This window comes from Lonchura striata, chromosome 3, assembly GCF_050655825.1.
Source record: "Lonchura striata isolate lonStrDom1 chromosome 3, ASM5065582v1, whole genome shotgun sequence".
Taxonomy (NCBI): Eukaryota; Metazoa; Chordata; class Aves; order Passeriformes; family Estrildidae; genus Lonchura; species Lonchura striata.
Window position 1 is genome coordinate 54,933,390 of NC_140705.1, and position 12,712 is coordinate 54,946,101.

Below are 12,712 nucleotides of genomic sequence, written 5' to 3' on the forward strand. Positions count from 1 at the left end.
AATGAAAATATGCTGTTTCCCACTACCTGTGATTCTTGGAAAGCAACATGAATATTATCTAAAGAGAAAGAAAAGACCTAAGGTCTTACATAACTTATCTTTGATTAATACTGAGATCTCTTGACCTAGTTATTTCTTCATCCTGTGCAAACAGAAGAAACTAAAACACTACTGCTGGTGAACCTTAAGACCCACATGTTATTAGGTACCCAGCTTTGGCACCATTAGATTGTATTTACAGAACATATTTGAAAATACCTTAAGTATATTCTGTTTTAAAGCATTATATTTTTAAATAATGCAACTTTAATAGACATTTTAAATCCTTTTAAATTCAGAATCTAAATTCAGAATCTGGTATTTGTTAACTAGAGACAATTAAGAGTCTTGACATCTACCTTTAATGACAGGTCTAATTTTTTTCAGTTTCCTTCATTAAGACATCATGCTTTCCTGATGAAACTGATATTTAAAAAGTACTTTATTATAAAGTGCTCAGAGCAATTTTCAAGAAGGAAGAAATAATAGAGAACAGTGGAACTTAGAAAGAAAATTCAAATTGTGGCTGAGGCACCAACTTGAGACCCCAGATCACCATCAGGTTTACACATCAGTGCAGCTAAATTCACACTGTTGATGGCACACATTGTCCAGCAAGTGCCAAACTGAGCAGTCCAGCTCAAAATTGTACAGGAGCACAGGAATGGACAAAGGCAGGTCACATGTACATTACTGAAGTAGACTAAATTATGCCAAAGACAAATTTGTACCATGTCTACACCTCTTTTTTTCTGTCTGTAAAAATGAGCTGTGTAGGTTTGTGTGAAAACTGTGCTACAGAAGGAATTCAACATCTATGTAAGTATTTAACTAACCCGGACAGTTTGATCAGGGCAAAGAGTTCACCCGCCCTCCCCTTTGTGAAACTCAAGCTCTGTTTGCACAGCTAATATCTTCCCCAGTAGCCAAAAGCCCCATCCTTTGTGCATCAGTAGGCTTTAGGAAATGTTTAATCAGTTTGCAAGAGCACATAGATACAATTCCACAACAACCCTCTATGTGGCATCTATAAACGTCACTTATAGGAAAATATAAGTTGTGCCCTGGAAAAGAAAGGCTAAGGAAGTGTTCCTATTTAAATCTACTTTCGGTCTGTATTCATTTTTCTCTCTCTAAAATTTTTTAAGCAACAATATGAAATTTTCTTGCTTTTCTGAAGATGGAAAATCACTGAGAATTCTACTCTAATTTTTAACTTTATAAAAATATGCTGATTTGAAAATATGATTTCTATAACTTTAATATTCTTTATATGTTATTGCAAAAAATAAAGGCTATAAAATTATTCTGAAAAATCAACTAGTGTATTTCTGAGCTAAAGTCTTGTTTTGGCTTCAACCAAACACTATTTTTTAAAGACTGAGCAACCAAATGTGCAGTCATGCAAAGCATTTAGAGAATAAATTCAGAAATTATATATAATGAAGACTTCTGGGGAACTTTTTTAGCAGAACAGCAAATATCTACAACTTCCACCAAATTTAACATGGAAAGCTTGATTTTGATATTATAATTTTGAAGGTCTCTCACTTTAAAGAAGAAAACTACAGATCTTGACATACATATTGTAACATAAGCAAATTCCCCATTTCATACAGTGAAATTAGTTGTCACAAATTTCACAAAATGATTAAAGATCAAGTACTTGAAGGCAGAAATTTGGGGCTTGCAATTTTTCATTCTCATAAAGTGCAGAAACATACAATATTTCAGAATAATTACAGGTATTTATTTTACAGACATGTTAAAATTCTCTGAATTAATTTAAAATTTCAGTCTTAGTTAATGCACTGAAGAAATATGACTGACAATTGTAACAAAACAGACGAAAGAGAATTCTACATTTAATGTATTTGTGGGTTCAAAAATGAGGGCCAGAACTATCTTATTATGCTATCTTCAGCATATTAGAAAAACAAGAATTTGTTGTTTCATAAGGTCTTCAGTATATTGCTTTTGGGAAGAAATGTGGGAATCATCTTTCCCTCAGCACTCTTAAGCTTTCAATTTAAAACAGAAAAAAAGTTATAAAATGCGTTATAGGAAAACATGTTTATGCATGTCAGTTTTCAAATCACCTAGGATCGTGTGAGAATGTTTATCCACACATTTTCATTATTTTTAAAATAAACTACAATGTTCATCTCTTTTTGAAATAATATTTAGGTTTTTAACTGCTGAAAATACTGGTGTGTGTTCTTATGTGATGCAACCTGACTCCACATTGGTCATCACAAGAAAGATGACTGGAATCAAATAAGAACCTGGCCCTTTATTTGAACAAACATCACCATTTAATTATTTTTAAATTTAAAATTACTATCTGTTATTCCTATATAAAAGTAGAAACTTGATCTAACGTGCTTTTAGGCAATTTAACTTATTCCTTGCCAGAAATATTTACAGACAGAAATCATTTTCAACTTTATTTTCTTAGAGGAGAGAGGACGAGGGAGAAAAGATTTGCAAGAAAGAGGGTCTGTCACTGTTCAGGGCAGTTGTCAGGGCACACCTGAGCCAGGTCCTGGGCACACATAGATAAACACTTGATCCAAATTTGTGAATACAGATAAGAGGTCTTGTTTTCCCTCCAGTAAGCAGTGAAAAAAAAAAACTTCAAAAGTGCAAGAACTGATTTGAAGTGTAATTATTATCTAAATTCCTCTAAATTTTCTGAGTCTGAATCACTCACCTTTGTCACGTGATGCTTTTCATGCTGTACAGGAATCTTAAACATTTGGCACCAATATGTTGTGTCTTTGTCTGGTACAGGCACCTGTCTTAATAAAAAGGGCATGAACATGGTATTATCATAGAATCACAGAATGGTTTGGGTTGGAAGGGACCTTAGAGGTCATCCAGTTCCAATCCCCTTTCTTTGGGCAGGGACGCCTTCCACTAGACCAGGCTACTCAAAGCCCCATCCCTTGAAAACTTCCAGGGATGAGGCATCCACAGCTTCTCCAGGCATTGCACTCCAATGTCTCATCAATCTCATAGTGAAGAATTCCTTCCTTATGTTTAATTATATATAAAAGTCACACTACTCATTGTGTAAGTCCAAGGCTTTGGCTACCACCTTATTCCCATATCCACAGAAACCCACAGCATGGAGTAACTTACGTCTTTGTTTGTCAAGTCAAAGTATGGCAAAGAGGCAGATGAGACTTCCTCTCTCTCAGGGTTCAGCAAACGCAGACTCTTTGTGCCACGATTAGACCCATGGTAATTTTGACCTGCTTCTCCCATATCTTTGTGGTGGTAGGCCCATATTACCCGCACTGTGCTCTCCTGAAAAAACAAAGGAAGATGTCCACAAGGGATAGGAGCAACGTCTTCCTTAGGCAGTTCCTATAATCCCTACAATAGCTGTGACATAAGTGTACTTAAACAATGACAGTATTTTCCAGAGGAGCAGCCATCTACCTAATGGTAGATGACTACCTACCTAATGATACCTACAATTGATAGATACCTACAAATTTGCCTTTAAAATAAATAATGTTTTATACTCAATGGGTTGATTAGAAATAAACAGAAATTAAATAGTTCTCTGATAGATTCCTTCCCTAATGTTGTGAACTGAAATCGTATCTTCAAATGGCAGAACAGACTCATAAAGAAGTAACCAACTAAATGCGTTACAAACATTTTTCTAGAGATGTTACTTATTTGATCAGCAACAGAATGTTTCCCCCCAGACATGCTCCAGGATCAGGTCTGTGAAGATGTGAATACCTTCAGTGAATTGCTGTTCTTAGATACTATGGAAAATTAACATTCAATTACAGAACAGATTTACGTCTTAAAAATCAATCTACAGCCACTGCACAGATCAGTTCTCTGCAAACCATTCTCGGATTACAATAATGACCCTTGAGACAAAGTGCTATAATAAATCCTGAAGTGTTTCCAAATGCTAAATTATACTGAGAATTTGGAGCAGGTGTGCAAGTCAGAGATCCACTGACTGCCTGGGAAAGTGGTGGTTTATACAGGTGGGGCTTGCTTCCTGCATTTTCAGCCTCTTATGTTGCTATAAGTGCATGTATTGTAAAAACACAGATAATGAATATAGTGTTTTACTCCTATAGTAATGCTTCCAAAAGAAGTAGTAAAGAAATCAAAGCATAGAAAGCCTTGCAAAACTCTCTAACTTTTCTGTCATTTCCAATACCGAAGTCATCAGCTTAATGTAATTTAAAATTATGTTTAAGAAATAGCACAGCAATCCCCAGGGCAATGGAAGAATTTACCATGAAAATTATTTTACCATGGAAAGTTTTACTATAAATTTTTTTTCACTTTTAGTTTTGAATAAAGAAAATGAAACAGACTCTTTAAGTATATAGTTTCCAATTTTTTTTTAAATGTTTCTAAGATCAATTACAAATTAGCACAGAATTTTAAAAGTATTTCTCAATTTGGCCTCTCTTGAATGGTTATAACAATGGCATATAGGACTTGATGGCCCAGAGGTATCTATTTCAATCCTGTGTACACTTGTTAGAAATTACAGAACATAACATAATAAAGTATAAAAACAAAGAAAGCTGAAATTTAAACATAACAGTTTAATAAAACTAGCACAAGTATTTTACCTGGTTAATTTGAGCAAACAGATATTTTGGAAAGTGAATTTCTCTAATTCTGTCCTTTTACTAAAAAGAGATTTTAATTACCAGCTTAATAACCACACATACGTGTATCCTGTATTAATTACTCCATCTGTTTACAAACAGTCAGAGACTCTTACCGTTATGCTCTTGTCATTTGTGTCACAAGTGTGCAGCTCTCTGCTAAAAGCCAGTATTGTATGTGTACTGTTTTCCATGGCATATTCCAGATGGTAATCCTGTTGAGGGTCCTTTTTTAGTACTCTATTTTCATCTGTAAAATAATCCTGTTATGAAAGAAAGGTGGCCCATTATTAAAATCTAATATTAAAAATGAAACTCGATGTCCGGTACTGAATCCTTTTTCAAAACATGTAAAATTCTGCAGTGTCAGTTTTGAATCAAACAAGAAATCTGAGGTGGCACTGAACTATTTTTTATACAAAATCTCCAAGAAAGCAACCCTCTGATAAAGAGCTTAAAGAATGCCTTAAGCAATTTTAGCAAAATGCCCGTATGTAACTGCAGAAATAAAGGCTGGACAGCAACCAAGAAGCTTTATTTATCGTAACTGCGATGTCATAAACTCCAGGAGAAATTACAGAGAGAACGAAGTTCACTTAATATTTGCATCAACAATTGTGTCACTCCTTTTTTCCACAACTTTTTCGATGTTTTTTTTCTTTCTCACAAAAAAACAAACCTCTTGAATGAACACTGACTGGAACCAGAAACCCTACGGCTTAACTAGCACCAAAAGTGGTCATTTAAAAAAGCTGCTGGGATTAGGGTGAGGCTTTGGAAGAGGCAAGGGAGCTGTTTGTAAGAAAGATGCTTCCCATCCCGGGTTCTGCAGAGGCCCGGCACAAAGGAGTAGCAGGGCAGCAGTGTCGGGTCATTAACCTCCTCACCCCGGATTCCTGCAGCCCCGTGCAGCTGGGACCCGTCCCTCCCTCTCCTCCCACCCTGGCCACCTAGGAAGGGCTGGCCACTGCCTCAGATGCACCTCCTCAGGTCATCCTCCTTTGAGTTTTAGGCTGTTTCTGCCTCGTTTGAGGTAGGGAAGGGTCTTTTAACTAAGCAATGTGTTTCTCATGCCTAACAGGCTACTGGCAGACACTATTAATTGTGTGGTGTCTTTGCAGAATAATGCAGCACTGTCTGGTCCAAGCAGGCATTTATTTTTGTAGCTGTTGGGACCTTTGTTCAGTTTTGGAGAGATTTCTAGCTTCCCCCTTTCATTAAGGTTGAGGTAACCGATCTGAAAAACAGTGAAAGTTTATGCCCAGGTATTTTGACACCAGCAAAAAAAATAACTGAAACTTCATTAATTCACTAAAGGGTCATTTAGGAGTTGTAATCTTAAACCCTATAAATCTGTGTGTGGGCGGGACACCAGAGAGCTCTTCTTTTCCTGTTACCACTTCTTACAAATACAGATGATTAAGTACATACACAAGAGAATAGACAAATGGAAAAATAATCACTAAAAAGAGCAAAACACAGGCCTGGTACTTGAAAGAAAGTGAATTGATGAGTTGTGTTTGTTTAGAGGAATAACTTGGATTTGCTGTTTTCCAGACAGAAATAATAAGACTTCTTTTGCGATGGTTCTCTCAAGAGAGACACTTTATGGGACCAAACCTCTCCACTTCTACCATGCATCAGAACCTGGAAAGAGGCAGTGTATTGCCTATACATAATACAAAGCTCAGATATGCCTTGATAACATAGTCGTCAGTGTAATTATCCCACCCACCTGGATGACAGTCAAAGACAGGTCACAGCTCTGGCTCACCACGAGGAGCTCATTTTGTGACTGCTGGAGAATGCTTTGGGGAAGGTGGCCCTAAATCACACACCCCCAGAGAGGACCAGGCTGCTCCACATGGGATGAGAGCTGTACTGGGCACTCGCACTGCTGCCTGCTCAGGCACTGGCTGCCCAACCCTGCTGTCAAAAATGAACAGAAACTTGCTGATTTCAGTGAATTCACCTGAAATTATTTGGTAGCTAGATGTAGCTAATGCTATTTTTACTTCCTTTGTTGAAAATTAACCAGATGTTAATCATAAAAATAAAATCAAATTATGTCACACAAAAAAAGCCACCAACAAAATTCCCCAAAACAAAACAAAGAACAACAAAAACCAGAAAAAACAAAAAGTCCTGAACAACTCAAAATTTGATTGCTCAACCTTTCACATTAAAATGGTTTGTTTTCCAGTTTTAAAACAAAATAATGCCACATTTTCCAGAAAGCATATGAATCTCTCTCTGTTCACACAGAAGATTTTAAGTCAAACTATGTAGACTTTGCTGAATTTACTCATCAGAGCTTAAGAACATTTAAAATGTGTTCGTGTATGAAACAGAATGAACAAAAGGTTTTCAAAAATGACAACAGTGACAATCTGTGATGTCACACATTTTTCAGCCACAATTTGGAAAAATCTGAAGTCTGGAAAAGTAAAAAAATGTTAGATGTATCTATGTGGATATATGTCCATACGTTTATATATATTCTACACTTCCTTTCAGAGTAGAAAAATTAAGTCCTGCTGACAAAAGTCCTGGTGCAAATGCAATCAAAACCATTACATTTGGACTGCCTACACTCCACTCCTTTGTCTAGATGAAGGAGAAAGCTGTATAGCTCTGAAGGCCTTTGAAATATGGCAGTACAGAGAATGGATCTACCAGAGGCCAGAGATGGTAAGTTGGGCATCAGCTAAACTAATAAAATATTAATTTATTTTGAAACTTTCTCAGGTCCTACTTTCTCAGACTACCATAACACAGAGCTCATTCAAAATCACAAGTTTCACTTATTTAATTCTGTAAAGAAAGGAGTGGGATGTTTGAATCCACAGCATTACAGTGCTTTGATATCTATCAGAGATAGTTCTAAAATGGGCTTCGTACTGGAACAGTTTATCCTTCCCAACAAGCAGGAAAAGGCTCTAATATGGTACAATCTTTTTCTACACAAATCTGGTTTTGCTACCCCACACAGTCAGCTAGAAAATCTGTGTCTTTTGTAGGGTATATTATACGGATACAAGTCCCTTGAATTTCATGAAGTCTCAACAGATCTACAATAATTGTCAAGTCCTGAAAACTGGATTTCTGAAATGCTTACATGTGTATGGATAAACACACAATATGGATTTATGTACTGATTCCATACTTGCATCCAGAGTCTCCAGTTTCTTATACACAGAAAAAATATATATCATATGTTTAATTAAGATAAAATTTTCAAATTATCCATCAGCTTTACAGAAGTATAAGAATTAGAAAAGAAAAGGATGGAGTGACTATATTTTTCTAGTATTAATATATTTGATTCTTTAAATACTAAGTTTTTAAAAATGCTTCAGCAGTCTTATTGGTCATGCTACATGACAACAAAGATGTCTGTTTCAGGATTTACATATGTAAATTGTTTACATGTGAAACATTTAAATTTGTTGCACTACCTTTGATAATATTGCAAAAAATGGCATATTGAACTCTGGACTAAGTTGCACAATCCATCAAATAATTAAGTATCTCTTTCCTCACATTGCCTAAAAGTTGAAACAACATATGGAAAATGAAAAATCTTCCCGATATTACAAGATATGTTATGCTTTTTTCCAGATGTGAGGCAGATCATGTTACACTGTTTTTCAGATACCATTAGCCACTTTCCTTAAAAAAAACATTTTGTAGTATATACGGTTTCTGATTTCTGTTCCACAAACAGTCAAGGAGAGTAATTTCTTAAGGATGTGAAAAGATGCTGGTTTCTCCTTTGAGAGTGCAAGCACAGCTGCAGAGGGAAGCCTGACCCCAGAAGTCCCACCAGCTGTCATCACAGACTGAAACAGGTGTTTATGGGACTCCCTCCCCAGATCTTTACAATGTACAAGATTGTTTTTTCTATGATATCAATTTCCCGTCCTAAATTATATATATCACCTTTCAACCTCAAGGAGCATAAAATTATTCTCAGATTGTGGCCCCATCCGGCAACGGCCTCATGGGTTCAGCTTGTGAGAAACTCAGCCACCCCAATTTATGTATGCTGCTCTTTACTAACTGGGCCAGCACTGCTATTCCAGAAGCAGTCTAACACTTAAAAGTGGGAAAAGAGACAAGTCAAGAATGGGAAATGACAGGAAAACAAGCTGTGTTTCCACTTGCCCTCACTAATGTTCTGTAGCCAACCCATGGAATTTGAAACATCCCTGTCATGGTTTAGGGCAAATTTGAGAGGAAACTTCCTAAAGGGTTCCTCTAGAAAGCAGATTCAAGTGGCCCCTCCCCCACTGGTTCAGGAAAATATTTCCTTGGAGAAAGCATTAAAAAAAAAAATTAATAATATCAAACATTAAAACCTCTTGCTGTTCTGAAGAGATGGCAAATTTAGAAAGTTTTTGTCATGGGCTGTAGCTCGGCTCACTCAGTCTCTTATCTGCCCCTCCTGCACCGGACAATGCTATGTCCTCAGCCCCAGTGAGCCACAGGCATAAGCTTCTGATGTTTTTCTGGATTTTTTAGTTCAAAGTAGTCCAAGAAAAAGAACAGCCACAGTCCAGGGATCTTCTCTGCCTCAGCTAGCTAAAAACTAGCTAAGAAGCAAAGGAGAACTCTCTCCCGCTCTCTCTGTGCTGGAGACACCACAGTGAGCAGGAATGCTGAAGCTCTTATCTCTATGTTTTTGAACACAGACACCTCAGATATTCCACCACTTCTCTCCACTTCACTCCCAGATCTAGTTTTAAAGGTGCAAACTTAATATCCAGCATAAAGAGAACAGATGACTGGGGATACAAACATCATGAAATCACCTTAGGACAATCCCCAAACTACCAAGCTGATGGCAACGACCAGGACCAAACAGAAGCCTGGCAAAAAGGATCATGAAGCTGTAACAAAGATGAAAGTTGGTGTAGGAGAGGATTTATCTTAGTATAAATAGGCTGGATAAACTGCTACGGTAAGGAAAAGAATGGAACCAAACATTTGTTCGAAATAAGCACCAAGTTATGCCTTTCTAGGTTCCCAAAAAATAACTGTGGTTAATATTTCTCTTTTTTTTATTGTTGCATTCAATTTAAATGGAATCCTGCTGCTCAACGTTCCAGTACACACTAGATGTTACCACCTAAAAGAAGCTGGTTTTACACTGTATTTGGCAAGAGCCAAACAGAGCATAAGTTTACAAATAAGCAAACCAAATTGTTTTGCAACCTCAAATAAATTTCAGCTTGAGTTTCAGGCAAAGATCTTACTATGTTCTGATGCTGGGGAAAAGCAGAGCCCACTCACAACAGCCAAACATGAAGAAGGAGCCTGAAAGAATCGCTGTTCTATATAAGAACACCTTGAGAGCATTCCAGTTGACTGAACCAATCCTGAGATTGGCTGCAAATGAAAAATAACCATATAAAGGGTACAGCAAAAGCAATCAAGTGATTGCAGTAAGTTCCTAAAGTAACTGGGATCAGTAAGTTCACAGCCACTGTCCCATGGGCTGTCTGTTTATAATTAATTTATTAGTTTGAGAGGGGGTAGGGGCATGGGTTTTTTTTGTTCAGGATCTTTTTTGTTTGCTCCTAGTTGTTTGGGTGGGTGGGTTTTTGGGGAGTTGGGGAGGTGTGGCTGGGTTTTTATTTTGCTTTTTTACCTACACAGTAGATTAGCAGAAGTGATTCAGTCCTTGCTAGGAAGCCGGGATCTCACTCACCCAGGCAGTTTTGAGAAGCTATACACAATTCCTGGTACAACTCCAGTTAAACTAGCTGACATACACTAGATTGTTGTTTATTTACTTCAAGTGCACTACTAACTCAGACAAGGACAGAAATTTTTTATCTCTAACAAATAATTGTGTGTGTCTGTACTTTAAATGCAGACATAAACATATACACAAAGACACACATTTCCATTTGTGTATTTACAGAAACAGGTAATGCCTGTGTATGTGTGTACATATTCATATGTTTTCTTCACAAAAAAAAGGGCTTGTAATTTTTTTTACATGAAACACAATTATTTACTTAGAAATATGTCTTTTCTCATTCAGACTGGGTCACTTGAATAAACTTCTGTATATTTCTTATATCCACTTAAATGCTGCCCAGGGTGGCCTACAGCTGGCAGTGGCATCCCTTTGTTTTTGTGAAATTCCTGAGAAGTAAAACATATCACTTTCTCTACACACAAATGAAAACACTGAAGTGTGGAGACCTGTCTAACTTAGCACAAGGAGGTACACTAGTGGCTACAGGTTGAAGGACGATTGTCCTGGTTTAGGGCAAATTTGGGAGGAAATTTCCAAAGGGGTCATTCTAGAAAGCAGATTCAAGCTGCCCCTCCCCCTATTGGTTCAGGAAAATATTTCCTTGGAGAAAAGTGGAAAAAACGTGTTTATTTAGCAAACAAAGTATGCACAAAAAAAAATAATAATATCAAACAATAAAACCTATTGTCGTTGTGAAGAGTTGGCAAATTTAGAAAGTCCTTGTCGTGGGCTGTAGCTCGGCTCACTCAGTCTCTTTATCAGTCCCTCTGGCCCTGGAAAATGCTGTGTCCCGGACCCTGATGGGCCACAGGTGTGAGTGAGCTCCCGGTGCTTTTCTGGGTTTTCAGTCCAGAGCAGGCTGATCAGTTCCAAGAAGAAGAAAAGCCACAGTCCAGGGAACTTCTCTGCCTCAGCTAGCTAAAAAAAAACTTACCGAAAGCAAAGAAGAGCTCTCTCCTGCTGTCCGTGCTGCAGACAACAACAGTCTGTGAGCAAGAAAGCTGAAGCTCTTATCCCTATGTTTTCTAATACAGCCACCTCAGACATTGCACCACTTCTCTTTCACTCTCAGATCTAGTCTTAAAGATGGAAAACTTATTTCTGGGCTAAACAGATGAATGGGGATACAATTCAGCATCATAAAGTCACCCCAGGACCATGACATTACATATTGATGTGGGTAATTTGACATTGCAGTAGAGTCCCAGAGCCCTATGCAAGTCTTTACATCAAGAATAAATGTTAATTTAAGAGTTTATACTCCAGTTATATCAGAAAATGTGAAACTAGAATAAAGGCTGTCCTAACAGAAAGAGACTAGACAAAACATGTAGCAAAGTGTTTTAAGGGAAAGAAAATCAGTAAGGAGGAGATACTGCACGATACAATCTTAGAACTGCACTTTATTGCAAGGAACATTCCTTACAGAGGAGCCACATTTATCCAGTAAAATTTTTCTGGGTTTAATTATTTTAATTACTTCAATTATGAGGAAGATTAAAAACACTTAGGGGATTTTCAAGCACAACAATTAGGGATACTTGTTCCCCAAATTTGTGGATCTGCCTTAGAAAATCTCCTTTCTTCCTTTTCCTAGAACTTCTGTGGTACTTGTTTATATTGGGAATTAAATCATCCGCCCCATTATTTTAAGTTTTGCATCACTCGTAATTGCTGAAATTCCATATTTCTGGGGATATGTGGAAAATTTCATTTCTTGGTGCTTCCAAAATCCAAAGGAGAACAAAAAATATTACAAAGAAAAAAAAAAAAAATCCCAACCAAACACTTTAAAACAGTCCCCTGAAGGCCTGCAAATTACAAGCTTCAGAATTCTTCTCATCTTTTGTTCACCAACTGTTGCTTCCTTGTCCTAACTATAGTACCTCTCAAAGGGAACTACAAAGTACCCAGCCAGTGGAGTTGTACACTGGAGTGTCTCTTTATGCCCCACACTGAAGCCAAGAGGGAGACATTAGTCATCTGGAGATTCTGCCCCAGTGCCCAAAGGCATGAAATACCTCCAACAAAACACCGACTGAGATATGTCAGTGTGGCACTCGCTTCGCATCTCTCTCTTGGTGCCTTTCAAGTTGTTTTCTAAACACTTCTTTTGTTGCTGTTGGCATGAGTGCACTTAAAAGCGGCATATCGTTAAGTACTGAAAATGCTCACTGTTTTCTGTCCTTTAAAATCTCTCCCAAGTACTTCCCTGTGAGCAATTAAGCTAACTCTATGGGAT

At 37.3% G+C, this 12,712-nt stretch overlaps 1 protein-coding gene across 1 annotated transcript in view; it reads right to left on the reverse strand.

Moving 5' to 3' along the window:
* MOXD1 (monooxygenase DBH like 1) overlaps nucleotides 1-12,712 on the reverse strand; it is a 49,419-nt gene that overhangs the window by 32,092 nt on the left and 4,615 nt on the right. Inside the window, exons 2-4 of the mRNA XM_021540691.3 lie at nucleotides 4,817-4,963; nucleotides 3,184-3,351; nucleotides 2,753-2,836 (exon numbers count right to left, since the gene is read on the reverse strand). Of these exons, the coding sequence (XP_021396366.3) occupies nucleotides 2,753-2,836; nucleotides 3,184-3,351; nucleotides 4,817-4,963 (399 nt within the window). The remainder of the gene's footprint in view (nucleotides 1-2,752; nucleotides 2,837-3,183; nucleotides 3,352-4,816; nucleotides 4,964-12,712) is intronic.